The 27,024-nt window shown below is 42.2% G+C and overlaps 1 protein-coding gene across 2 annotated transcripts in view; it reads right to left on the minus strand.

Annotated features, from left to right (window-relative positions):
• The window catches only part of LOC126354803 (huntingtin), a 472,584-nt gene that overhangs the window by 119,367 nt on the left and 326,193 nt on the right, over positions 1-27,024 (minus strand). For both annotated transcript variants that reach the window (XM_050004721.1, XM_050004723.1), the window contains exons 39-40: positions 14,968-15,144; positions 10,070-10,193 (exon numbers count right to left, since the gene is read on the minus strand). In XM_050004721.1, coding sequence (XP_049860678.1) covers positions 10,070-10,193; positions 14,968-15,144 — 301 coding nt within the window. The remainder of the gene's footprint in view (positions 1-10,069; positions 10,194-14,967; positions 15,145-27,024) is intronic.

Raw genomic sequence — 27,024 nt, forward strand, 5'->3', positions numbered from 1 at the left:
CTATTTTTTGATTAAAATATCTTAATATTTTACAGATGTTTTACATCAATGACAACATTTGCATTACAAATTTTGTATTTCTTGCATGTATTATGCATTTCACATATCCCTTACTACAGATTTTGACATTACTTGCCCGCTGTTGCTTCGTATGTGATGTAAATATAGTACCCAATGATTACACACAGCTTTTAAAAGCACTATGATATTGCTGTTACATAATTTGTTACTCTCTTTTGACTAGGATTCACTTACAATTTGAAATTATTTTGTATTCTTGATTCGTAAATGTATGTAGCATTTACAAAATCTTGCCTCACTTCTGTAAAATGTACGTTTTATATTTCATTTTACTGGCAAACAGTGTCTTGACCTTTTAAATGGTAATGTGAGATCTATTTAACCTTAGCAATCAACAGACAGCTAATTGTACATATAAGCATACATAAATAGCTCAGGAACACATTTCGCTTCTATTGTTACCAGTCGGGGTCATACCAACCACCTTTGCTATGCACCATAGAGGGCAGCATATGTTTAAATGAGCCAATTTCAGTGGATAATGAGGTCATCTCTGTTTTTAACTTTTTATAATGCATGCCTTTTACGTAAAACTGAAATACTTCCTTAGGTGTTCACTCTTTGACCAAGGTTTTGGTCATTACTTATTTTATAAACGGATTCCATAGAATACAATCACATCTCATTACCAATGGTTACTAGCGATATTATGCCAAAGGTGGAGGGCGGAGCTTTCACTATTAAACTATCAGTGACTGAGCTTTATTCAGCAGCATTCTTCAGACCTCAATGGTGGCTGGTTCCATGACATCGTCTCCTGCTGTCACTTAGGATATACCAGCCACACTATAATATTAATTTATTCTTATGATTTTATTCAAGTTTTTTGACCTCTAAGAATGTGTATTACTCATTTTCACAGAGTAAAATGGTATGATGATGATCTTGTACGAGACAGAAACCGGACATGAAATTAACAAGAACAATGGAAACTCCAGGATGGAAAGTAACAATATTAGAGAGGAAAGTTGCTACTCACCATATAACGGAGATGCTGAGTCAAGACAGACACAACAAAAAGATTCACACAATCAAGCCATTAAGGCCTTTGTCAGCGACACACACACACACACACACACACACACACACACACACACACACACACACACACAAATGCAACTTGCACACACATCTGCAGTCTCACACAACTGAAACCACACAGCGAACAGCGGCACCAGTGCATGATGGGAGTGGCAACTGGAAGGAGGTGAGGCGGAGGCTGGGACGGGGAGGGGGAGGGATAGTATGGTAGGGGTGGCAAACAGTGCAGTGCTGCAGTTTAGACGGAGGTCAGGAGAGAAGGTGGGGAGGTGGGGGGCGAGGTGGGGGTAAGTAGTGGGTGTGGTGGTGAAATGATGGCTGTGAAGTGCTGGAATGGGAACAGGGAGGGGGCTGGATGGGTGAAGACAGTGACAAATGAAGTTTGAGGGCAGGAGGGTTACGGGAACATAGGATGTGGGAAGTTCCTGCAAGTGCAATTCAGAAAAGCTGGTGTTGGTGGGAAGGATCCATATGGCACAGGCTGTGAATCAGTCATGGAGATGAGCGATATCTTGTTCAGCCACGTATTCGGCAACAGGGTGGTTCACTTGTTTCTAGGCCAGAGTTCGTCGGTGGCCATTCATGTGGACAGACAGCTTGTTGGTTGTCATGCCTACACAGAATGCAGCACAGTAGTTGCAGCTTAGCTTGTAAATCACATGATTGGTTTCACAGGTAGCCCTGCCTCGATGGGATAGGTGATGTTAGTGACCGGACTGGAGTAGGTGGTGGTAGGAGGATGTATGGGACATGTCTTGCATCTAGGTCTATTACAGGGCTGTGAGCCATGAAGTAAGATATTGGTAGCAGGAGTTGTGTAGGGATGGACGAGTATATTGTGTTGGTTCGGTGGACGGTGGAATTCCACGGTAGGAGGAGTGGGAAGGATAGTGGGCGGGACATTTCTCATTTCAGGGCACGTTGAGAGGTAATCGAAACCCTGGCGAAGAATTTAAACAGATGCTCCAATCCCAGATGGTAATGGGGCCGAAAGGAGTGGCCGAAATATGGGACCCTGGGAGGTGGTGGGAGACTGGAAAGATAAGGTACCAGAGATATGTTTTTGTACGAGGTCGGGGGAATAATTACGGTCAGTGCTGGCTTCATTGAGACTCTTGGTGTGTTTTGAGAGGGACTGCTCATCACTGCAGATGTGATGACCAGGGGTGGCCAGGCTGTACGGAAGTGACTTCTTGGTATGGAATGGATGGCAGCTGTCGAAGTGGAGGTATTGCTGGTGGTCGGTAGGTTTGATATGGACGGAGGTACTGATGCAGCCATCTGTGAGATGGAGGTCAACATCTAGGAAGGTGGCTTGTTGGGTTGAGTAGGACCAGGTGAAGCAAATGGGGGAGAAGTTGTTGAGGTTTTGGAGGTATGTGGATAGGTTGTTCTCACATTCAATCCAGATAGCAAAGATGTCATCAATGAATCTGAACCAGGTTAGGGGTTTAGGATTCTGGGTGTTTAGGAAGGATTCCTCTATATGGACCATGGATAGGCTGGCGTAGGAAGGTGCAATTCAGGTGCCCATAGCCATATCCTGGATTTGTTTGTACGTAATGCCTTCACAGGAAAGGTAATTGTGGGTGAGGAAATAGTTGGTTGTGGCGACTAGGAAGGAGGTTGTTGGTTTGGAATCCACAGGGCATCTGGGAAGGTAGTGTTCAATAGCAGTAAGGCCATGTGCATTAGAAACGTTAGTGTACAGGGAGTTGGCACCAATAGTGACGCGCATGGCACCGTGTGGTAAAGGGAACGGAACTGTGGAGAATCAGTCGAGGAAACGGTTGGTATCTATTTTACAGGAGGATAGGTTCTGGGTAATAGGTTGAAGGTGTTGGTCTACGAGAGCAGAGATTCTCTCAGTGGGGGCACAGTAACCAGCCACAATGGGGCATCCTGGGTGGTTGGGTTTATGGACTTTAGGAAGCACGTAGAAGGTAGGAATGTGGGGAGTGGTAGGAGTATCCCGAACAAGATATCCCTCATCTCCAGTGACTGATTCAAAGCCTGTTCCATATGGATCCTTCCCACCAACACCAGCTTTTCTGAATTGTGCTGGTGGGAACTTTCCCTGCAATACATCCTACATTCCCTATCCCCCTTGCCACAACCTTCATTAGTCACTGTCCTCACCCATACAGCCCCCTCCCTGTCACAGCTGTCATTTCACCACCACACTCGGCCTTTTAATTTCTTTATATTTCTCTCCTTTCCGCTACTTACCCCCACATTCCTACTAACCCCCCCGCCCCCCCCCCCCCCCACCTTCTCTCCTGACCTCCGTCTAAACTGCAGCACTTCACTGGCCAGCCCCCCCCCCCCCCCCATACTATCCCTCAACCCTTCCTGCCTCAGCTGCCTCCTTACCCCCACCCAGTTGCCACTCCCATCATGCACTGGTGTTGCTGCACACAGTGTGGTTTCAGTTATCTGAGACTGCAGGTGTGTGTGTGTGTGTGTGTGTGTGTGTGTGTGTGTGTGTGTGTGTGTGTGTGTGTGTGTGTGTGTGCGTGTGCGTGTGCGTGTGCGTGTGTGTGTGTGTGTGTGAGCGCGCAGGCATGCGCGCATGTGTGTGTATTGCTGACAAAGGCCTTAATGGCCGAAAGCTATAACTGTGTGAATCTTTTTGTTGTGCCTATCGCTACTCAGCATCTCCACTTTATGGTGAGTAGCAACTTTCCTTTCTAAAATTGTTATACGTCATCAAGACTACTTTCATTGAAATAATTTTACTATAATTTTATAGCTTTACTGTATGGTTAAATGATGATGGCGTCCTCTTGGGTAAAATATTCCAGAGGTAAAATAGTCCCCCATTCGGATCTCCGGGTGGGGACTACTCAGGAGGATGTCGTTATCAGGAGAAAGAAAACTGGCGTTCTATGGATCGGAGCGTGGAATGTCAGATCCCTTAATCGGGCAGGTAGGTTAGAAAATTTAAAAAGGGAGATGGATAGGTTAAAGATAGATATAGTGGGAATTAGTGAAGTTCGGTGGCAGGAGGAACAAGACTTGTGGTCAGTTGACTACAGGGTTATAAATACAAAATCAAATAGGGGTAATGCAGGAGTAGGTTTAATAATGAATAAAAAAATAGGAGTGAGGGTAAGCTACTACAAACAGCATAGTGAACGCATTATTGTGGCCAAGATAGACACGAAGCCCATGCCTATTACAGTAGTACAAGTTTATATGTCAACGAGCTCTGCAGATGATGAAGAAATTGATGAAATGTATGATGAGATAAAAGAAATTATTCAGGTAGTGAAGGGAGACGAAAATTTAATATTCATGAGTGACTGGAATTCGAGAGTAGGAAAAGGGAGAGAAGGAAACATAGTAGGTGAATATGTATTGGGGTAAGAAATGAAAGAGGAAGCCATCTGGTAGAATTTTGCACAGAGCATAAATTAATCATAGCAAACACTTGGTTCAAGAATCAGGAAAGAAGGTTGTATACATGGAAGAACCCTGGAGGTACTAAAAGGTATGAGATAGATTATATAATGGTAAGACAGATATTTAGGAACCAGGTTTTACATTGTAAGACATTTCCAGGGGCAGATGTGGACTCTTAACCACAATCTATTGGTTATGAACTGTAGATTAAAACTGAAGAAACTGCAAAAAGGTGGGAATTCAAGGAGATGGGACCTTGATAAATTGAGTAAACCAGAGGTTGTAGAGAGTTTCAGAGAGAGCATGAGGGAGAAATTGACAGTAATGGGGGAAAGAAATACAGTAGAAGAAGGATGGGTAGCTCTGAGGGATGAAGTAGAGAAGGCAGCAGACGATCAAGTAGGTAAAAAGACGAGGGCTGGTAGAAATCCTTGGGCAACAGAAGAAATACTGAATTTAATTGATGAAAGGAGAAAATATAAAAATGCAGTAAATGAAGCAGGCAAAAAGGAATACAAAAAGTCTCAAAAATGAGATCGACAGGAAGTGCAAAACTGCTAAGCAGGGATGGCTAGAGGACAAATGTAAGGATGTAGAGGCTTATCTCACTAGGGATAAGATAGATACAGCCTACAGAAAAATTTAATACACTCCTGGAAATGGAAAAAAGAACACATTGACACCGGTGTGTCAGAACCACCATACTTGCTCCGGACACTGCGAGAGGGCTGTACAAGCAATGATCACACGCATGGCACAGCGGATACACCAGGAACCGCGGTGTTGGCCGTCAAATGGCGCTAGCTGCGCAGCATTTGTGCACCGCCGCCGTCAGTGTCAGCCAGTTTGCCGTGGCATACAGAGCTCCATCGCAGTCTTTAACACTGGTAGCATGCCGCGACAGCATGGACGTGAACCGTATGTGCACTTGACGGACTTTGAGCGAGGGCGTATAGTGGGCATGAGGGAGGCCGGGTGGACGTACCGCCGAATTGCTCAACACGTGGGGCGTGAGGTCTCCACAGTACATCGATGTTGTCGCCAGTGGTCGGCGGAAAGTGCACGTGCCCGTCGACCTGGGACCGGACCGCAGCGACGCATGGATGCACGTCAAGATCATAGGATTGTACGCAGTGCCGTAGGAGACCGCACCGCCACTTCCCAGCAAATTAGGGACACTGTTCCTCCTGGGGTACCGGCGAGGACCATTCGCAACCGTCTCCATGAAGCTGGGCTACGGTCCCGCACACCGTTAGGCCGTCTTCCGTTCACGCCCCAACATTGTGCAGTCCGCCTCCAGTGGTGTCGCGACAGGCGTGAATGGAGGGACGAATGGAGACGTGTCGTCTTCAGCGATGAGAGTCACTTCTGCCTTGGTGCCAATGATGGTCATATGCGTGTTTGGCGCCGTGCAGGTGAGCGCCACAATCAGGACTGCATACGACCGAGGCACACAGGGCCAACACCCGGCATCATGGTGTGGGGAGCGATCTCCTACACTGGCCGTACACCTCTGGTGATCGTCGAGGGGACTCTGAATAGTGCACGGTACATCCAAACCGTCATCGAACCCATCATTCTACCATTCCTAGACCGGCAAGGGAACTTGCTGTTCCAACAGGACAATGCACGTCCGCATGTATCCCGTGCCACCCAACGTGCTCTAGAAGGTTTAAGTCAACTACCCTGGCCAGTAAGATCTCCGGATCTGTCCCCCATCGAGCATGTTTGGGACTGGATGAAGCGTCGTCTCACGCGGTCTGCACGTCCAGCACGAACGCTGGTCCAACTGAGGCGCCAGGTGGAAATGGCATGGCAAGCCGTTCCACAGGACTACATCCAGCATCTCTACGATCGTCTCCATGGGAGAATAGCAGCCTGCATTGCTGCGAAAGGTGGATATAAACTGTACTAGTCCCGACATTGTCCATGCTCTGTTGCCTGGGTCTATGTGCCTGTGATTCTGTCAGTGTGATCATGTGATGTATCTGACTCCAGGGATGTGTCAATAAAGTTTCCCCTTCCTGGGACAATGAATTCATGGTGTTCTTATTTCAATTTCCAGGAGTGTAGACCTTTGGAGAAAAGAGAACCACTTGTATGAGTATCAAGAGGTCAGATGGAAACACAGTTCTAAGCAAAGAAGGGATAGCAGAAAGGTGGAAGGAGTATATAGAGGGTCTATACAAGGGCGATGTACTTGAGGACAATATTATGGAAATGGAAGAGGATGTAGATGAAGATGAAATGGGAGATACGATACTGTGTGAAGAGTTTGACAGAGCACTGAAAGACCTGAGTCGAAACAAGGCCCCCGGAGTAGACAACATTCCATTGGAGCTACTGACGGCCTTGGGAGAGCCAGTCATGAGAAAACTCTACCATCTGGTGAGCAAATTGTATGAGACGGGTGAAATACCCTCAGACTTCAAGAAGAATATAATAATTCCAATCCCAAAGAAAGCAGGTGTTGACAGATGTGAAAATTACCAAACTATCAGTTTAATAAATCACAGCTGCAAAATACTAATGCGAATTCTTTACAGACGAATGGAAAAACTGGTAGAAGTCGACCTCAGGGAAGATCAGTTTGGATTCTGTAGAAATGTTGGAACATGTGAGGCAATACTGACCTTATGCATTACCTTAGAAGAAAGATCAAGGAAAGGCAAACCCACATTTCTATCATTTGTAGACTTAGAGAAAGCTTTTGACAATGTTGACTGGAATACTCTCTTTCAAATTCTGAAGGTGGCAGGGGTAAAATACAGGGAGTGAAAGGCTATTTACAATTCGTACAGAAAGCAAGATGGCAGTTATAAGGGTCGAGGGACATGAAAGGGAAGCAGTGGTTGGGAAGGGAGTGAGACAGGGTTGTAGCCTCTCCACGATGTTATTCAATCTGTATATTGAGCAAGCAGTAAAGTAAACAAAAGAAAAATTTGGAGTAGGCATTAAAATCCATGGTAAAGAAATAAAAACTTTGAGGTTCGCCGATGACATTGTAATTCTGTCAGAGACAGCAAAGGACTTGGAAGAGCAGCTGAACAGAATGGACAGTGTCTTGAAAGGAGGATATAAGATGAACATCGACAAAAGCAAAACGAGGAGAATGGAATGTAGTCGAATTAAGTCGGGTGATGCTGAGGGAATTAGATTAGGAAATGAGATACATAAAGTAGTGAAGGAGTTTTGCTATTTGGGGAGCAAAATAACTGATGATGGACGAAGTAGAGAGGATATAAGATGTAGACTGGCAATGGCTAGGAAAGCATTTCTGAAGAAAAGAAATTTGTTAACATCAAGTATAGACTTAAGTGTCAGGAAGTCGTTTCTGAAAGTATTTGTATGGAGTGCAGCCATGTATGGAACTGAAAAATGGGTTTGGACAAGAAGAGAATAGAAGCTTTCTAAATGTGGTGCAACAGAAGAATGGTGAAGATTAGATGGGTAGATCACATAACTAATGAGGAGGTATTGAATAGAATTGGGGAGAAAAGGAGTTTGTGGCACAACTTGAGAAGAAGAAGGGACCGGTTGGTAGGATATGTTCTGAGGCATCAAAGGATCAATAATTTAGCATTGGAGGGCAGCGTGGACGGTAAAAATCGTAGAGGGAGACCAAGAGATGAATACACTAAGCAGATTCAGAAGGTTGTAGGTTGCAGTAAGTACTGGGAGATGAAGAAGCTTGCACAGGATAGAGTAGCATGGAGAGCTGCATCAAACCAGTCTCAGGACTGAAGACCACAACAACAACAGTTTTATAGACTGCTGTTTTCCACAGACAATGTTTCACAAAATTAGCAGTCAACAAGTTGTCTTATTTCATGTACAGCTTGCACTTGGATGTAAGTCATTTATTACCATATGTAATTTATCATACAATGCCAGTTTACATAGAACACTTTCATGTTTTTCGCAGTCGATAAATGCATTCACCTCATGAGACTAGGAAGTTTCCACCCAAAATAAATTCTAGAACCAAGTAGGAGATTATGTGATGTTACAATAATTAGACTGACAATCAGCACAAAATTTCAAAGTAGGTATGACCAGAACTGCCAAGCTATAGAGGAATGGCAAGCTATAGGAAAGAGAAATTGAGTCTGTAGGAAACTTAAAGCAACCTTGGGAAAAAGAAGACAAACAGCTGAATGAATATCACAGTTCAGAGTCCACAATGAAATGTAGGTTTCCTATAACAGTCCAGGTAAGTTAGCTGAAAGGTCAGTGGATAGCAAAAGCATACTACTTCCAATAGGGCCATGCCCAGTACAGCATTGAAAGCAATGTGGTAATAAAATTAACCAATGGGTCTTTCCCATTACCTTTTGTTACCTATTAATCCTGAAGAGACGGACACTGGAATGAGTAGACACACACACTCACTGAATAGTGTAGGCTTTGAACAGTGTACATACATATTTAAAAAAAAAACCTTGCACATAACTGCTAAACTTATAAACTTGTAGTCTTTTACAGAGAATACATAGCTACTTTGTCTAATCACTGTAACTCAATTGTAACCTCAACTGGGTATTTTGTTATGTAACCAAATTTCTTACTCCCAGTCCCCCACAGTAGTATCCTAGACCTATAACAAATGACGCAGAATTAGAAAAAGATGAAGATGAAGAACTACATTATGCCGAAATGTCACAACAATAGTGTGTATATGTGTGCTCTAAAGAATAATGCAAACTCATAATCACACATGTTACATCATTGTTCTGAGCTTATCCACTGATCTGTGCTTCCATTGTTTATTTTGCATATTGTATTTTTTGGTATCATAAATTCCATTTTACCAGTATAATGAGTGCTTCTCCTAATGTCATCAGTGCATTTTCTCTGGTGTTTGGCAGATACTGTTTCCAAAGTTGCTACTGTAATCTGTTGATAGAGACAGCTCAAACAAATACTCCTCATCACATCTTTCAGACAGTGGCTGGTGTAAAGGAATAATTACATTTGTTTCTCATGACAGGTAAAGTGTTTTTTAAAGTGAAATTTTATGTATCACTTCAACAAAATAGCCCCCTATTAGTCTAGTGCAATTTATGGTTCAATGAAACACAAAGAATTAGTGATATTTCAGAACTGACAGAATAGTACTATTGCTTAGTGACAGCTGACAGTGGGATGCTTGCTGACACACAAGAAGGGGGAAGTTGGGTAAGGTAAGAAGAAAAAACAAATTTCTGCAGATATGACAAGAGTGGTAGAGTACATACCAGTATAATTTAACTGAATATCTACATGAGTGTTTTGGTATCACTCTACTGAATGAGCATATTACAAACTGCCATATTAAAAAGCACTTTGTCTACGATGAGGGATAAACTCCGGTTTTTCATCGACACAGGGCAATACGTGAAATGTGTGATGAGCAGATGAGCAGTATTTGTTTGGGTAGGCTTAATCTATACATTGAAAACAAAATTTCAGGTACCTGCTGAAACATCACAGAAAATGAGGTTGGACCACGTCTCAAACACTAGGATTAGCTTATTACACAATAATATTTATGTTGGCTCACCTGGATCATGACTGCTGACTCTTCAGGTCCAGTATTTTCAGATGGGCTCATGCTTAAAACACTTAAGAGAGCGACCCACGTTTCTTCAAACTGCTGGCGATTGATCCAACCCAGAAGCGTAACACTAGAGTGAAAAGAAGTAAAGAAACAACTGAGATTAAAACACATGCTTTGAAGAACTGGGATTATCATTCATTAAGTATCATTGGTTGAACATGCAAGCAGATCAAGTTAGTGTGAACAAGTATACACAAAATCACACGAGTGCTTGCACACGAGATGTGTTGGGGGGAAAAAAAAAAAGGGGGTTGGAGGGGGCATGGGAGTACCCATCGCCCTAAATCTCCTCTATGGTTTGCAGAAAACATTCTTTCAACGAAGTTTTAAGTTTGTGGAACAGAAAAAAGTCTTCTGGGGCTAGGTTTGGAGAATATGGTGGGTGGGGCACAAAGGGAATGTAATTTGTTATTAGATAGCTTCAGTAAAGGAATGGTGTATGTGAGGGTGCATTCTGATGATGCAACATCCAAGTCTGGTTTCTCCACAATTCAGTCCTCTTTCGGCACACAGAATCCTCAATCTAGGATTCTTCAGCAACTTCTCGAACAGATATATGATGATTTCTGCAAATCACAGCAGGAACTCTTTTGGCATAGTCATCATCTGTTTACTTGCTAGGTCGTACAGGATTGGGACTGCCACCAACAACATTATGCCTTGTTGAAAATGCTTAAACGACTCATAGCACTACATGTGGCTGATATAGTCTTCCATGTTTGCTTAGCTAAAGAAGTTTTGCCAAGTTTGTAATAGCTGCAGCTTGCTTACCAACTGATTGTATTCTATAGTTACACTTTGTATTAATCATGAAGCAATTATTACTAGTTTTGACATTATAATTACCCTGTTAATTGGAACTTGGTGGATCACTTGCCATAAATAACCGAGAGTTGTGGTACTGGACTGCACAATATGTCTTCCAAACTGGTCTTTTATGTATCAGTTCCCACTTGCTAGTGTGCTGATGTGTACTCTCAATCACTGCAGCTTACACTGTCAAAGATCTTTTATCTCCAGCTGCAAGAGTGTGTACCTCCCTAGGAATGCACTTCCAGCTATTATGTCAACATGAGCTTTTTTGCTGGTTATCCTCTCAAAGATCATTTCCTGCAGTTTGAGCCCAATTAGCAAAATATGTTTTGCATGTTTGTTTAAATATATATTCAAACTTTTGTATTTTCATTTACAGAATAACAACAATAAGGGAAGGATAAATTGCTAGTCACCACAGAAAGGAGGTGATGAGTCACAGACAGGCACCATGAAAAAGAAAATGTCAGCTGAAGGCATCACAAAATAACGACTGCCTGGCTTTTCCTTTTTCTTTGTCATTGTGCCCATTTGAGACTTAATGACTCCTCGATGTGGTGAGTAGCAATCTATCATTGCTGTTGTTATTCCATACTGGACATCCCACTGTATTTTTCTTTATGTGGGAAAGTGTGTGCCACATAGATCCAATCCAAAAGCCTAAATTTTAATATTTTACTTTATGAATCACATTCCTATAATTTTTAACTGATTGTATCATGGCTTGCATGCATCGTGATGTACTGTGTATCTTCAAACATTTGTGGGTGCCAAACAAAATACCTAATGCATAGGGTGTTTAAAAATTAGTTAAACAAAAGTAACCTTTATTCCCGCCTAACACGGTCAGATCCTAACATCCCAGTTAGATGGCATGTGTGAATGGATTATTCCCACAGTCATCATGCAGTAGTATAACAGTGCAGAGTGCGCACAAGGTTGTTTATGGTTTAATGAACCCAAGTCCACTGTTACAATCCAGAGACAATACAAAACTACACACTGCAAGCCACCACCTCAAAGGCAAACTGCTATTAGTTGGCTGTGTACCACATAGGATGCCAGGTTGATGTTGGCCTGTAGTCTCTGACGTACCAACTGAACGAGCTCCACAGTCTTAAATTTGAAGTCTGGGTATTGAGACATGTCAGCTTAGAATTGAATGCACCTAGCTTTTCAGTGTGGAAGGTATTAAGGAAACAACTGTCATTCAGACCCTACAAATTGTAACTACTGCAAGCTTTAAGAGAAAGAGAAAAAGAAAAACAAACTGAGTTTTGTGGAGGAATGTTTAACAAAGTGCAGACTGAAGATGATTTTCTTAATCGGCATAATGTTTGGATATGGGGTGAGCAGAAACTACATAACTTGGTTGAACATGTAGGGCACTCATCTACGATAAATGTTTTTTTACGTTGTAAGCTGTAACAAGATTTATTGTCCTTACTTTTTTGTCAAGTCATCTATTAACTGGCCAATTACAACAGGATATGGACACAGAATTTATATTACAGCAACATGGCACACCTCTGACTTGGACTGGATGTGGTAAAACAACAACCTGGCCATCACAATCATTTGATTTGTCTCCAGTCAAATTCTAAGTATGGGGTTACATTAAAGACTGAGTGTTCATTCCTCTGCACCTGGGAAACGTCAATGGGCTGTGACAATGGATAACACAAATAGTTGTCACCACAGATCAAGACTTGTTTCATAGAATTTGGCAGGAAAATGATTACATATGGAACCCACAATTGTTTCAATAAAAAATTAGAAGATGCACTGCATTTAGTGCTGTATCAAACATTTCTGTAAGTTATGTATCTTTTTCACAATCAAGGGTTAATTTTGTATAACTAATTTATAAACACCCTGCATCATTAATAGTACACTAAATTTGTACATATTAGAAAATTATAGAATCAGTATCCTTCTTCAAATCTACATATTCCCCAATTTCATATTTTTGGCACTTACGATAGTTACATGTAAAATATTTTGTAGTGAACAGTAAGCTACAATAATTTATTTGAATAAACTTTTACACCAATGTATTTTCAGAAGCTTGTTTCCTTGTCATTACAGTGAAACTATTTGTATGATTAGTGTAACATTTCCAGTTTTTCTCTCATTGAACTGTTTTTACAAAAGGCAGTGTCTGGAATTTTATGATTCTGATGTAAACTTAACTCTTACAAAATGAACTGCTGCTTTGTAATATTGTGCTTTATGCACATTATAACTGTCGCACTGAGTTCCATTTACTTTAACACTTCAGCAGTAGTGTTGGAGCCAACATCTGTTGTACAACTGCGCTCTTTTTTGCATTGTTACCTGAATCCGTTAATGAGCATAGCCTCGACAAAAGTTCAAATCTAAAAGTTAGCACCAAGGAATTTGTATATTAAATACTTAGTTTTTATCTCATTATTTACACATACAACTTTCTTGAGTATTGTATTGTTGTAGCTTCAGATCTTGAACAGAACTTGCAAGTACAATGCTCTATAATGAATAATGTCTCCTCTGAAAAAAGTACAGAATTTAATACCGCTCACCCACTTTGTTGCAAGTGGCATGTCAGTGGTAGATCTAGGGACCCTGTACTGGGGAAGGACAGAAATGAGAAAACTCGAGGCACTTCATCCATCCTCCTAGCCAACGAGAGTGTGGGGCTGTCCTCCACCTGAAGTGAACCTGAGCGAGTGAGGCACACTGCACCAGTTGGGAAGCCTGTTCTGACCTGTGTCACAGGAAGTAAGTGTGAAAGGGAAGAAATCTGTCAATCGTCAGTGGTTTGTACATACAGCAAACCAGGGAACCCTTTACGGAAATGGCAGCTAGGGACAGGAAGGATTGTCTTGCACACTCTGGGGGTATTTCTGGAGACCACATTCAGCATTCTGAAGAAGTCATTCTGACAAATGTCAAGGGAAAAAGGTGCACCCAACTTCAGGTTATGGCACGTGTTTGAAGACATGATGGTATGTTTTGAGTGTGGTGTCAAACATGAATCATTTCAGCATCTGGCAGAGAAGGTCCAGAAGACCAACCTCATTTACAGACTTTCAATGGCGCTCATAATCTGCAGCATTGCTCCCACAACTGATTGGGACTTCCCAGTCTGAGCTGAGTGGAAGGCTTGAACCAGAGACTTTGAAGGTCCTGTGACAAACTAGGCTGTGACTTCCGAGACTTATGCCATATGGTGGAAAATTGTAGGGTCTACTGGGAACTTGTTTTAAATATTCATAATTGTAAAACTGTATAACACTTAATAAAATGAAGAAAAGTTGTATCCTCTGACTATAACATAAATGAGTCACAAGTGGAGCCTGTCAACTCATATAAATAATCTGGTGAGACCATTTGTAGGTATAAGAAATGGAATGGATTCAACTGCTTACAAATTATTTGTGTCCCATCTTAGATTACTGCTCAAATCTGTTGGACATATACCAAACAGCAGTAACTGGAGATACAGGATGTATACAAAGAAGAGAACATGAACTGTTAACATTTACAATTTTAATTCAGTCACAGGAGAGAATCATGGAAATACAGAAAAATCTAAATTTGCTGGAAATTGAAGACAGGCACCAACTATCTCACAAACACCAATTTACGGTGTTTCAAGGAGCAGTATTACGTGAAGAATCTCAGAGATATTCTTCAGCACGCACGTGCACACCACCACCACCACCACCACCACCACTCCTGTAGGGACCTCGAAGAAACAGTGAGACTAACTGCAGGACGCACAGAGGGATTTACACAGCCTTTCTTCCTGCACTCCATATGCTACTCGAATGGGAAGAAACCCTAACATGTGGTACCTTGCTAAGTACCCTCTGCCATGCACCTCACTGGTTTGGAGAATCTATAACTGTAGCTGCAGGTGTAGAGGGAGATATTTGCGTGTGCTATTGAGTAGAACATTAAACGATAAGCTCAAATACTTGCAAAGCACCCAAAATAATTAATGAGTGAACATTCACAAATTATAGTAAGAGATCAGTACAAACCGGAAAATTAGCTGCTGCAACAAATCAATATCCTGAAGGTACTCCACAGGGATTGGTGGGACATGAGTCTTTGCTGGTCCTTTCAGTTCCACTTGCCATCCATGTCGCCAGACATCCGGTGGTGTGATAACGTACGAGTTGATTAGGGGCATCCGCGATAAACACACTATCAGTTTCCTAAACAGAAAACAAAGTGCATTTTTGCAAAATAAAAATAACACAATACATTTGAAAAACGAATTAGGCTGTTAGATAAAATCCAATATCATCAGTGGAGTAAAAAATGGGGCAAGTGTGAATATGAATAGCTGATCCATCTACAAGTAGAAGGTAAAAAAGCAGCATCTTCTAAAAGAAAAACTTACCTTTCGAAAGATGTAAAAGTTAACTACCTCATATCTATATCTCACCTTACGTAGTCTAAATTGTTCATCTTTTTATGATGTGGGCTTGCCTCACGAAAGCTTTTTAATATTGAAGTTATTCTAAGCTGTTACTATGATCTACAAGGTGTTAAACATTGAGGGATGCTAGACCACACAAAGACGACAATTTTTTTTTCATTATGGAATATATATGAGGTGTGATCAAAAAGTACAGGGGATTTTTTATTTCAAAGGCTTTATACACTCAATTTTCAAAATATGTTTTATCTTGCTGGTACACATGTTCCTTATGTATGCTTGTATTTTGAACTGTTTTGAATACTTTGTTCATTGTTGACAGTCAAAAAATTTGTGTGTGTTTTGGAGTGCTTGATTATTTTTACTTCAGAAAAAGATGGATCAAACAATATTCATTAAATTTTGCTTGAAAAATGGAACAAAAGTGCAGCACCACACTTGAAATACTGACTGTAGGTTTTGGTGAAGAAGTAAGACGACAATTTGTGAGTGGTATAAATGTTTCAAGGAGGGCTGAGAAGACGTTGAAGATGATAACTGCCCTGGTGCCCTACCACTTCAATTACTGATGGCAAGACGGCAGAAGTAAAGAAAATGGTTCAGGAAAATCCCTGAATCTCCATCAAAGAGAATGGTAGTGACGTTGGCATATTCTTTGGCTCATGCCAAGCAATTATTATTATTATTATTATTATTATTATTATTATTATTACTATTAGTTTAATGTTTTGAGGATGAAGTACGTAGCAGCATAGTTTTTTCCTATATTGTTGAATTTCGACCAAAAATGACTTTAGTCAGGAATTGCTGAATGAAGTCGACAACAAACAGTTAACTTCTAAAGAAGACTGTAACAGGTGATGAAACATGGGTTTATGAGTGTGATATATAAACCAAGGTATAATGATCCCAATGGAAACTACCTGAAGGTCCAAGACCGAAAAAAAATCTGATGAGTTCAGTCACATGTGATGGTCCTTCTCACTGTATTCTTTGATTACAATGGGACAGTGCATCATGTATTCCTGCCTTGCGTTATACGGTCAAAAACAAACACTGCCTAAAAGTTAGGCACTATTTCTGTGAAGCAGTCCATAGAAAATGACAAGAACTGTGGAAGAACTACTCTTGGAAATTGCATCATGATAATGTTCTGTTCACACTTCAATGCTGGTTCATGATTTTGTGACCAAAAAACATTACATTGCCTCAGCCTCTGTATCTTCTTTCTATTCTTGAGGCTGGCGAGAACCACAGAAGGCCATCATTTTGCTACCACTGGTGAGATAAAAACAGAATCACTGAAGGAATTCAAACCATAATGAAAAGTGAGTTCCACAACCACTTCCAAGGCCAGAAAAAGTGCTGTTACAAACGTATTATATTTAAGGGAGACAAAGTTGATGTTCATGAATAAATAAAGATTCTTTATAACAAGCAAAAAATTTCCATTACTTTCTAATCACATTTCATATATTTTGTCCACTCTTAATGAGTTATGCGCACGGCCATGATGGGCACCACCACCTAGCAACCCGCTGCACAGCTCCTAGAGAGACTGTTATTCTGGGAAGTCATACCATACCAGTTCCAGCAATCAGTTTGTGTTGTAATACTTTCACCAGACTACACCTTACTAGTGCTGCATTCAGCTTGCATTCTTGTAATACTTTATCTTCAGTGCAGTGCATCTTACTAGTTCTGAATTCAGGTTTTCTTGCTGTTAGTAAAACATGGAGTATGGATTTGCTGAGCTCATTGACTTGATTGTGTGTTACAATGAGATGAGGGGAAATGAAAGACCAGTTCTTTGTATCTATGAAAATTGGTTCCCTAACAGAAGACACCCACAATGCAGTACCTTTGCAGAAATTCATGGACACACATGAGAAAAAGGGGACTCACATTCTAAGCACGTTGGTGCTGGTAGATGTGATGTGAAAATACTAGCATTTGTGAGTGAAGCAATCTATAAATTTAGAGCTCAATCTTCAAGTACATATGTTCTACAGCCCGTTCTATGGAAACACGCTAATTACCTGTTTGAAGAGTACTGCAGGAGTACAACCTACAGATGTGCCATCTTCAAATTGCGTAGGTTTTACAACCAGTTGATTAACCACATCCTACATAGTCTGTGCAGTGGTTTGTACACCAGATGATGTTGCCTTCCACACACATTTTATTTACAGATGACGCCTCTTTTATGCATGACTGTTATTTTAACAGCAGGAACAGCCACATCTGGGATGACAGGAACTCGAACACGGTTGGTGTTCGCTTGCACCAATGAAGGTTCTCCATAAACGTAATGGTAAGAATTGGGGATAATCGTCTTTTAGATCCTGTAATACTGTCACCTAGGTTAACTAGAGCTCTTACTTACAGTTCCTGCAGACTACACTTTCAGTATTACTGGACGATCTACCTCTTGCTGCAACTAGAGTCTTCTGGTAATAGCATAATGGAGTCCTAGCACATTTCAGTGTTGATTTTGGGAAACATGTGATAAGTCAAGGAAGAGCTGCTGAGTGGCTGAGACATTCACCTGACGTGATTATTTTCTTTAAGGGCATGTAAAGAGTACAATTTATGTTACTCAAACAGGTACTAGAAGTGAGCTGATAGTTCAAATCACTGATGCATTCCAGGACCATGACGTGCTCTCCACAGCTGGACAGGCACTGATACAAAGGTATGCAGTTTCTATTGAGGTGAAAGGCAGCCTGCTTGAATCATTCATGTAAATTACTGGCAGAACATGCCTAATAATAATAATAATAATAATAATAGTAATAACAAACAATAATTTTTGTGTAATTGTAGTAGATCATTATTATAACCTTATGGACACATTTAAAACCGTAAGTTCGTTAATAAGTAATTATCCTCTTTGTGTGACCTATCATTTCTCGAAGTTTGACGCTGAGGTCCTAAAACACTCTGTACACAGTTTACATGTTATACGAAATGCTGTTAAATTTTTTAAACACAAGGAGGGGAATTTACCGTCATGAATTGCTTGCAAAGAATTTGAATAAATACTATGCACTTGCCAATATAAACCACCTGCCAAAAAAAAATTAAGCTCCCAGAAGGGGAGGATGAAACAAAATGTTGTTATTGTTATTTTCAACAATGGAAAATCCAGGATGGATTACAAAAATATTACAAAAAGGATAGGCACAACAGACTGTCAGAAAGTGAGCATTCAACCAGCAAGGCCTGTACCCCCCCCCCCCTCCCCCCCCCCCACACACACACCATGATTCTGTCAGTATTTTCGTTGTGCCTATCTGTGACTCAGCATCTTTACTGTATGGTGAGTAGCAACTATCCTTTTCATAATATTGTTATTGTGATTTTGGTGATTACAAAATCAAGTCAAATTTACAATGGACTTGCCAGTATGAGCCCTCTTGCTAGTATGACACTGCACCTTCTGTAGCATGCAGACAATGGTCCTTATCTGGTTAGGAAGGACGCCATAAAGCTATTGCATCTTCTTCTGTTGCAACAATGGAAAATTGTACTGAAATGCAGGAGGATCTGCAGCGAATTGACGCATGGTGCACGGAATGGCAATTGAATCTCAATGTAGCGAAGTGTAATGTGATGCGAATACATAGAAAGATAGGTCCCTTATCATTTAGCTACAAAATAGCAGGTCAGCAACTGGAAGCAGTTAATTCCATAAATTATCTGGGAGTACGCATTAGGAGTGATTTAAAATGGAATGATCATATAAAGTTGATCGTCGGTAAAGCAGATGCCAGACAGAGATTCATTGGAAGAATCCTAAGGAAATGCAATCCGACAACAAAGGAAGTAGGTTACAGTACGCTTGTTTGCCCAATGCTTGAATACTGCTCAGCAGTGTGGGATCCGCACCAGGTAGGGTTGATAGAAGAGATAGAGAAGATCCAACGGAGAGCAGCGCGCTTCGTTACAGGATCATTTAGTAATTGCGAAAGCGTTACGGAGATGATAGATAAACTCCAGTGGAAGACTCTGCAGGAGAGACGCTCAGTAGCTCGGTACGGGCTTTTGTTGAAGTTTCGAGAACATACCTTCACCGAAGAGTCAAGCAGTATATTGCTCCCTCCTACGTATATCTCGCGAAGAGACCATGAGGATAAAATCAGAGAGATTAGAGCCCACACAGAAGCATACCGACAGTCCTTCTTTCCACGTACAATACGAGACTGGAATAGAAGGGAGAACCGATAGAGGTACTCAGGGTACCCTCCGCCACACACCGTCAGGTGGTTTGCGGAGTACGGATGTAGATGTAGATGTAGATGTAGAGCCAACACGTAACTGTTGTGACTGGTGCTCGATATACTGTATACAGACACTGGTGCGGAGATGACTTCTTTGGTGGCCTCACATGTTATATTGAAGACAAATTTGGGAATCTTGCTGGCCATGGAAGTACCTTAAAACCATACAGACAGTTCATAGAGACATGTGCATTGTGTGGATGAACACTGTCCTATTGGAAAATGGCACCACAATACTGTCACATCTGATGAACAGATGAGGATGTGAGACATCTGTGCTGTACCACTGTGTCTCCAAAGTTCTCTCAATCACTAACAGCTGTGACCCGAATTCAAATCCGATGGGTCCTCGCCCCATGACACCAAAAGTAACATCATTATATGACTCCAGGAATGGAACCCCACCTCAGGTAGCCACCACATTCACCAGCAATATTCATTCAAAGTGTTGCAAAACCGCGAGTCACTGCTGAAACCAATATGATGCCATTCATCAGCAGTCCATGCTTCCTGCTCATAGAACCACTCTGTGTGTTAATGGCAGCCCACGTATGATTCAGTAACTCCCTAGTCCAACTGCTGCTAGCCTCCAAACAATGGCTCAGGGTGAAGTAGAATGTTGCAGGGAGTCTATTACTTGTACTCAAATGGTCAAATGGTAGCCACAGATGCGAAGGGGTTACCATACGCTTGGTGCAAAATACAGCAATCCTGGCTTGTGTTTCTCACATGTAGTTGAGTGAAACCTTGCTGATAGTACGTCTGCCCTCACATACCCGTGCAGTCCAGTATCAGCCAACAGTCACATTCGAATGCTTCACATATTTGGACACTGCAGGATTCAATAAGATGGCCAAATGGAGAACCACAATGAAGCCCCTTCTGGTCTCTCCCAGACGATGATAATGCTGTCCTTGAATAGTAGGCATCATCATCATGTCCTTTATAATGATCACCCAACATCAAACCCATTATATACCCAACCAGTCCTGGTAACAACACTAAGTGCAACCAACACTAAGGCACTGTGTTGGTCATTTTATACACTGCAGAGGATTATAACTTTAATAATTTACATACCCATTGGTGGTGTGTACATGTTGGGAATTACACTGTCATTTGACCATGTCTTCCACATACTTCACTCTTTTTGTCAAGCAGTATAGAATGATTGAAAATTTGCCTCATGTAATTGTGCACTATCCTGCTTTATGCATATGTAATACTTGAAATTAAAATTAAACAATGGAAAATCCAGGAGGGAATGTAACAATACCAGAGAAGGAAAGTTGCTACTCACCATATAGCAGAGATGCTGAGTCGCGATAGGCACAATTAAAACTTAAATCCTGGATTTTCCATTGTTTGATTTTTGCCTAATGGCTTTTCTTTGATCCTAACCCTGTGCCATTTTCCTTTGTTACTACTTTCTTTTGCATCGCAATACTCAATGTCCATGCTTCTTTTTTTCTTTCCTGTCTTTCTCTTGTTGCCTTACGAACCGCTCTGCACGCTCTACTTATGAGCCACACTGTATCAACCGACTCGGCTGTGTGCAATAGATGGACTCAAGACCACACTGATTGTTGGTGCAGCATCTTATGTCCCACATTACTGCCGCCGATATAATTAAGCCTACACCTTCAAACTGATCACGCTCCCTGTGTTAGCTTCCATATTTTTGCTTGTTATCTCCCACTCTTTTCCAGCGTCACATGATCTTACATCTCTAAGTATGAACCCTCCCAACCCCACCCACCCACCCACCCACACACACACTTTCTCCATTCTATCCCTGTTTGCACCCACTAAATCCACCTCATCCTGTCACATCTGCCGTTCCCCTTCTTTATGCTTATCCGCTTCAAACATGCTACCCACAGTAATATACATATATTTATTAATGATTAGTTATTCTATACTTTGACCTTTGTGACTTCTCACCAATTTTAGTGAGTTTTCGTCTTCCACTATCATCATCTTCCTCAGACTTCATCACTTCCCCCCCCCCCCTCCCCCCCTGTGCATCCATTTCACCCTTTTTGTACTTTTCACTTGTATTTGGGTGTATTTGTGCGTAATTTTTCGGACATAATTCTACTTTCTTACATATTTTTTCGCATTTTTGCTCCACCATGGATCCTTCCATCTGCATCAATACAGAAAAGTTTCCTTATCCCTAGCCAGATCCATCTCACATACTGTTCCTGTGTTGTTGCTTGGCTCATGAAATCCCCCCAAATGGGCATACCATCAAATTACTCATCTCTGGTGGCCATCCCTCGTTCCACAATGACCTCCACCTGTTCAGATTCCGCCAATCGTTAGCCCTCACCAACATAGTCCTGCAAAACCATATCAACCAAGCCCAATCCTCCTTGCAGTACCTTCTCTCCATCAACAAAATTCTCCTGCTATGTAATCCCAAATTCCTGGAACCTATAACACACATTGAAACTCTTGCCCTGCAGGAACCAGAGCAACATGAACAATGCCACCTCAAGAAGCTCTCCATCCTGCTCACTTCCTACTCCCGCCTCAGAGCACCACTGTCCACCACTTCTACAACAACCTCCAAACCTCCCCCACGCCCCCTGAGAGCTGACAAAGCCTGTCTCGCAGACCTACTACACTTACCCCACCCTCCAAAACTCACTCCCACCACCACACAGAACCCAAAACCTAAACAGACCTGCAACACAGTCATGAACCTCTCCTCCAGAAGTCTTAGTCCCACAGTAATATCAGTCCTTTCCAAAGGCCTCACCTTTTTCCCCACTCCCAAATTCAACCATGCAGGACTAGTTAAAGATCTTCTCTCCTCCTCTCGGTCCCTACACTGGAAACATTTTTTCGCCACCAACCCGACCAATCAGACTCAACCAAAGACCAATATTGAACCCTGCCTAACTCAGTTCACTCCTCCATCCAATCGTGACCCACCTCCACTGCCTCAAAACCACCCCCTGTTAACTTTCCAGAATTTCTTATCCTCGAACCTTGCCTCACCATCATTCCCCAAATCCCTCAACATGCATATTAACCTTACATCCGCAGATAGAACCGCAGTCCATCATCTAAAAACTGATCCCGATCTTATAATCCTACCCACAGACAAAGGGTCCACCACTGTTGTTTTGAACCGCAAGGATTATGTGGTAGAAGGACTCTGTCAGCTGTCAGATACTTCCAGCTACAAACCATGCCACTGTGATCCCATTCCAGCAATCCAGCAGGATCTCCAGTCACTACTCAAATCCTTAGGACCATCCCAGAACCTCCTGCCAGAGTCCATCTCTCTACTTACCCCTATCACTCCCCACACTCCGACCTTCTACGTGCTTCCTAAAGTCCATAAACCCAAACACTCAGGACGCCCCAATGTGGCCAGTTACTGTGGCCCCACTGAGAAAATTTCTGCTCTTGTAGACCAACACCTTCAACCTATTTCCCAGAACCTATTTCCCAGAACCTATCCTCCTATATAAAAGATACCAACCATTTCCTCCACCAACTCTCAGCAGTTTCTTTCCCTTTACCACATGGTACCCTGCTCGTCACTACTGATGCCACCTCCCAGTACACATTCTTGATGCCCATAGCATTACTGCTATCGAACACTACCTTTCCAGATGCCCTATGGATTCCAAGCCAACAACCTCCTTCCTAGTCTCCATGACCAACTACATCCTCACCCACAATTACTTCTCCTTTGAAGGCATTACCTACAAACAAATCTGTGGTACGGCCATGGACACCCACATGGCACCATCCTATGCTAACCTATTCACGGACCATCTAGAAGAATGCTTCCTAAAAACCCAGAATCCTAAACCCCTCACCTGGTTAAGATTCATTCATGACATCTTTGCTATCTGGATTGAAGGTGAGGAAACCTTATTCACATCCCTCCAGAACCTCAACAACTTCACCCCCATTTGCTTCACCTGGTCCTACTCAACTCAACAAGCCACCTTCCTAGATGTTGACCTCCACTTCAGAGATAATTACATCAGTACATCCGTCCATATCAAACCTACTAACCACCAGCAATACCTCCACTTTGACAGCTGCCATCCATACCACACGAAGAAGTCCCTTCCGTACAGACTAGCCACCCATGGTCGTCACATCTGCAGTGACGAGCAGTCCTCCTCTAAATATACCGAGGGTCTCAATGAAGCCTTCATTGACTGTAATTATCCCCCCAACCTTGTACAAAAACAAATCTCTTGTGCCTTATCTTTCCAGTCTCCCACCACCTCCCAAAGTCCCATAGCCCGGCCGCAGAGGAGCATTCCCCTAATAATTCAGTACCATCTGGGATTGCAGCAACTGAATTACATTGTCCGCCAGGGTTTGGATTACCTCTCGTCGTGCCCTGAAACGAGAAATGCCCCACCCACTATCCTTCCCATCCCTCCTACTGTGGAATTCCACCGTCTACCAAACCTACACAATATATCCGTCCATCCCTACACAACTCCTGCTACCAATACCTTACCTCATGGCTCATACCCCTGTAATAGACCTAGATGCAAGAATTGTCCCATACATCCTCCTACCACCACCTACTCCCGTCTGGTCACTAACATCACCTATCCCATCAAATGCAGGGCTACCTGTGAAAACAGTCATGTGATTTACAAGCTAAGCTGAAACCACTGTGCTGCATTCTTTGTAGGCATGACAACCAACAAGCTGTCTGTCCGCATGAATGGCCACCGACAAACTCTGGCCAAGAAACAAGTGAACCACCCTGTTGCTGAACATGGTGCCGAACATGATATCCCTCATCTCCATGACTCCTTCACAGCCTGTGCCATATGGATCCTTCCCACCAACACTAGATTTTCTAAATTGCGTTGGTGGAAACTTTCCACATCCTAAGTTCCCACAACCCTCCTGCCCTCAACCTTCATTAGTCACTGTCCTCACCCATCCAGCCCCTTCCCTGTTCCCATTCCAGCACTACACTGTCATCATTTCACCACTACACTGTCATCATTTCACCACCACACACAGTCTTTTAATTGTATTATATTTCTCTCCTTCTCGGTACTTACAACCCCCCCCCCCCCCCCCACCTCCGGACCCCACCTTCTCTCCTGCCCTCCGTCTAAACTGCAACACTTCACTGTCCACCACTCCCATCATACTATCCCTCCCTGCCCCTCCCCGCCCCAGCCTCAGCCTCAGCCTCCTCCCTACCCCCACCCAGTCACCACTCCCATCATGCACTGGTGCTGCTGCTTGCAGTGTGTTTCAGCTCTCTGAGACTGCAGACATGTGTGCAAGTAGAGTGAGTGTGGATGTGTGTGTACTGCTGACAAAGAGCTTAATGGCCAAAAGCTATGATTGTGTGAATCTTTCTATTGTGCCTATCGCGACTCAGCAACTCCGCTGTATGGTGAGTAGTAACTTCCCTTCTCTGGTACTGAAATTAAAATTACATGGATATAAAATAGTACTGTTTGAAGAAAGTGATGGCAGATGAGTGATTAACTTTTTGTATGAAATGCATAGATGATTCTGATGAAACTAATATTGGAACAATACATAAATGTGAAAGACATTGAAAACTGGTTTTTTGTTTCAAACACAGGTCACATGCAGTGGTCATCATTTTGCTTTTTCTTAACACTTTGATGTTTGTCCTCCAAAAGTTTACAAGATTGCCACAAGTTTCCCCAAATGAAATTCCCTGATTTCCAGTCATGTTTTAGCATTTTTGCCTGACACATTTTCAGATATCAAGGGTAAGTTAAGACGTAAGATGACAATCAGTTTTTACGAATAAGGAAGTATCTAAAAAGAACTTGCACACAAATGGCGTTTCCTGATGTGAGCAAAACTCTTAACTACTAACACCAACATCTTTTGTAATGAACTGTTTTTAGATGGAGAAAGCAAGCAAAATGGTATGATTGTTTCATTAAGACCACTGACGTTATTTTGTTTCAATAAAATGAAACACATATGGTGACAAAAACATGCCCTTTCTTGAAGTTGCAAGACAGATTTAAAACACCTTCACTGATTTCAGAAATAACCTCAGAAAAAAGTATGCATTGAGAAAGAAATGTACAAGGTGGGAAAGATTTACGAAAACCAACACTGTAGGTGACCGCCAATAAAATGTGGTTCTACTACGGCTTTTACTGCCTATTATTACCCACTGTGTTATGCCTGTTGTTTTACAGGTATTTTATGATTTTTCTTTCAAGAAATACATGAGTACATAGCATACAAACCGCCAGCGACTGACAATTTTCTTCTTCTTATCGTCCACACTTTCTAACATGTTTTTAAGTGCCAAAATGTACTAGAACAAATAAAATCTCTATAAAACGCTACACAGTACAATGTACTTGTGAGATGGTCGCAATACCTGAAATCCCATTGCCTACAGCCTCTGGCCTACTGAGGAGCACCACAGTCCTGAAACCATAGATAAACCATGAAAATCCACTGCATTATGCCACACACAAACAGACTCGGCCTGCAAGCAGATGGTGAGACTAGATCTGATGGGCAGGGCCTGCACATTAGTGGGAACTGAATGGCTTCAGATCGGCATGCCCGAGCCATTACAGATTCCCACAGAAACAGGCTGTGTTTTTGGCCCATCGTGGAACCCTGAGAATCAATAATGATGAGGATAGGTAGCAAATCACAGTAAAGATGATTGCTGAGCCACAGGCAGGCAAGTACAAAAGACAATCACACTCTCACAACTACATTTTCAGCCATAGCTTTTGTCAGAAAATGAGTGCGCACACACACATTCACACAATCACTAAGAGACAACTCGTGCGCTTGACCACATTCTCTGGCCACTGTCTCTACAGTCTCTGAGAACCAGATCTAAACATACCATCCCTCACACCTCCCAGCCTCTCGTCGGCAGTTTCTAGGCTAGCGGCCAGAAGTGGTGACAGCATTGACAGCAAGCTGAGGGGAGTGGTAGGAAGTGAAGAAGCAGCAGTAATGAAGGAGTAGGGAAACAGCACATGTACTCGGCTGCACCCAGTCAGCTGCATGCCTCAGTAAACTAACCATTTCATCTACTGAGCCAAAAATAAGATTTTTCCAGTGGTACCTCCCTCCCCCCTCCCCCTTTCAAGTTTCCTTTTCATTTGAAATTCCCTGATTTCCAGAACATGTGTAAACCCTGGTTTAGTTCTTGACACGCAACTTAAAAACGATTTGGGTGGATTTTATTAATATCAGAAAAACTGAAGAGTTTTTCATAAGATTGCCTGCCATAATCCTACCCCTAGAAAAAAGAAGCTTCCCTGTCTGAAAATATAAGAAAGCAACTGAGTTTTAACATAAGTTTGTAAGCAATATTGTTACTCTATGAAGTA

This window comes from Schistocerca gregaria, chromosome 3, assembly GCF_023897955.1.
Source record: "Schistocerca gregaria isolate iqSchGreg1 chromosome 3, iqSchGreg1.2, whole genome shotgun sequence".
NCBI classification, from domain to species: domain Eukaryota; kingdom Metazoa; phylum Arthropoda; class Insecta; order Orthoptera; family Acrididae; genus Schistocerca; species Schistocerca gregaria.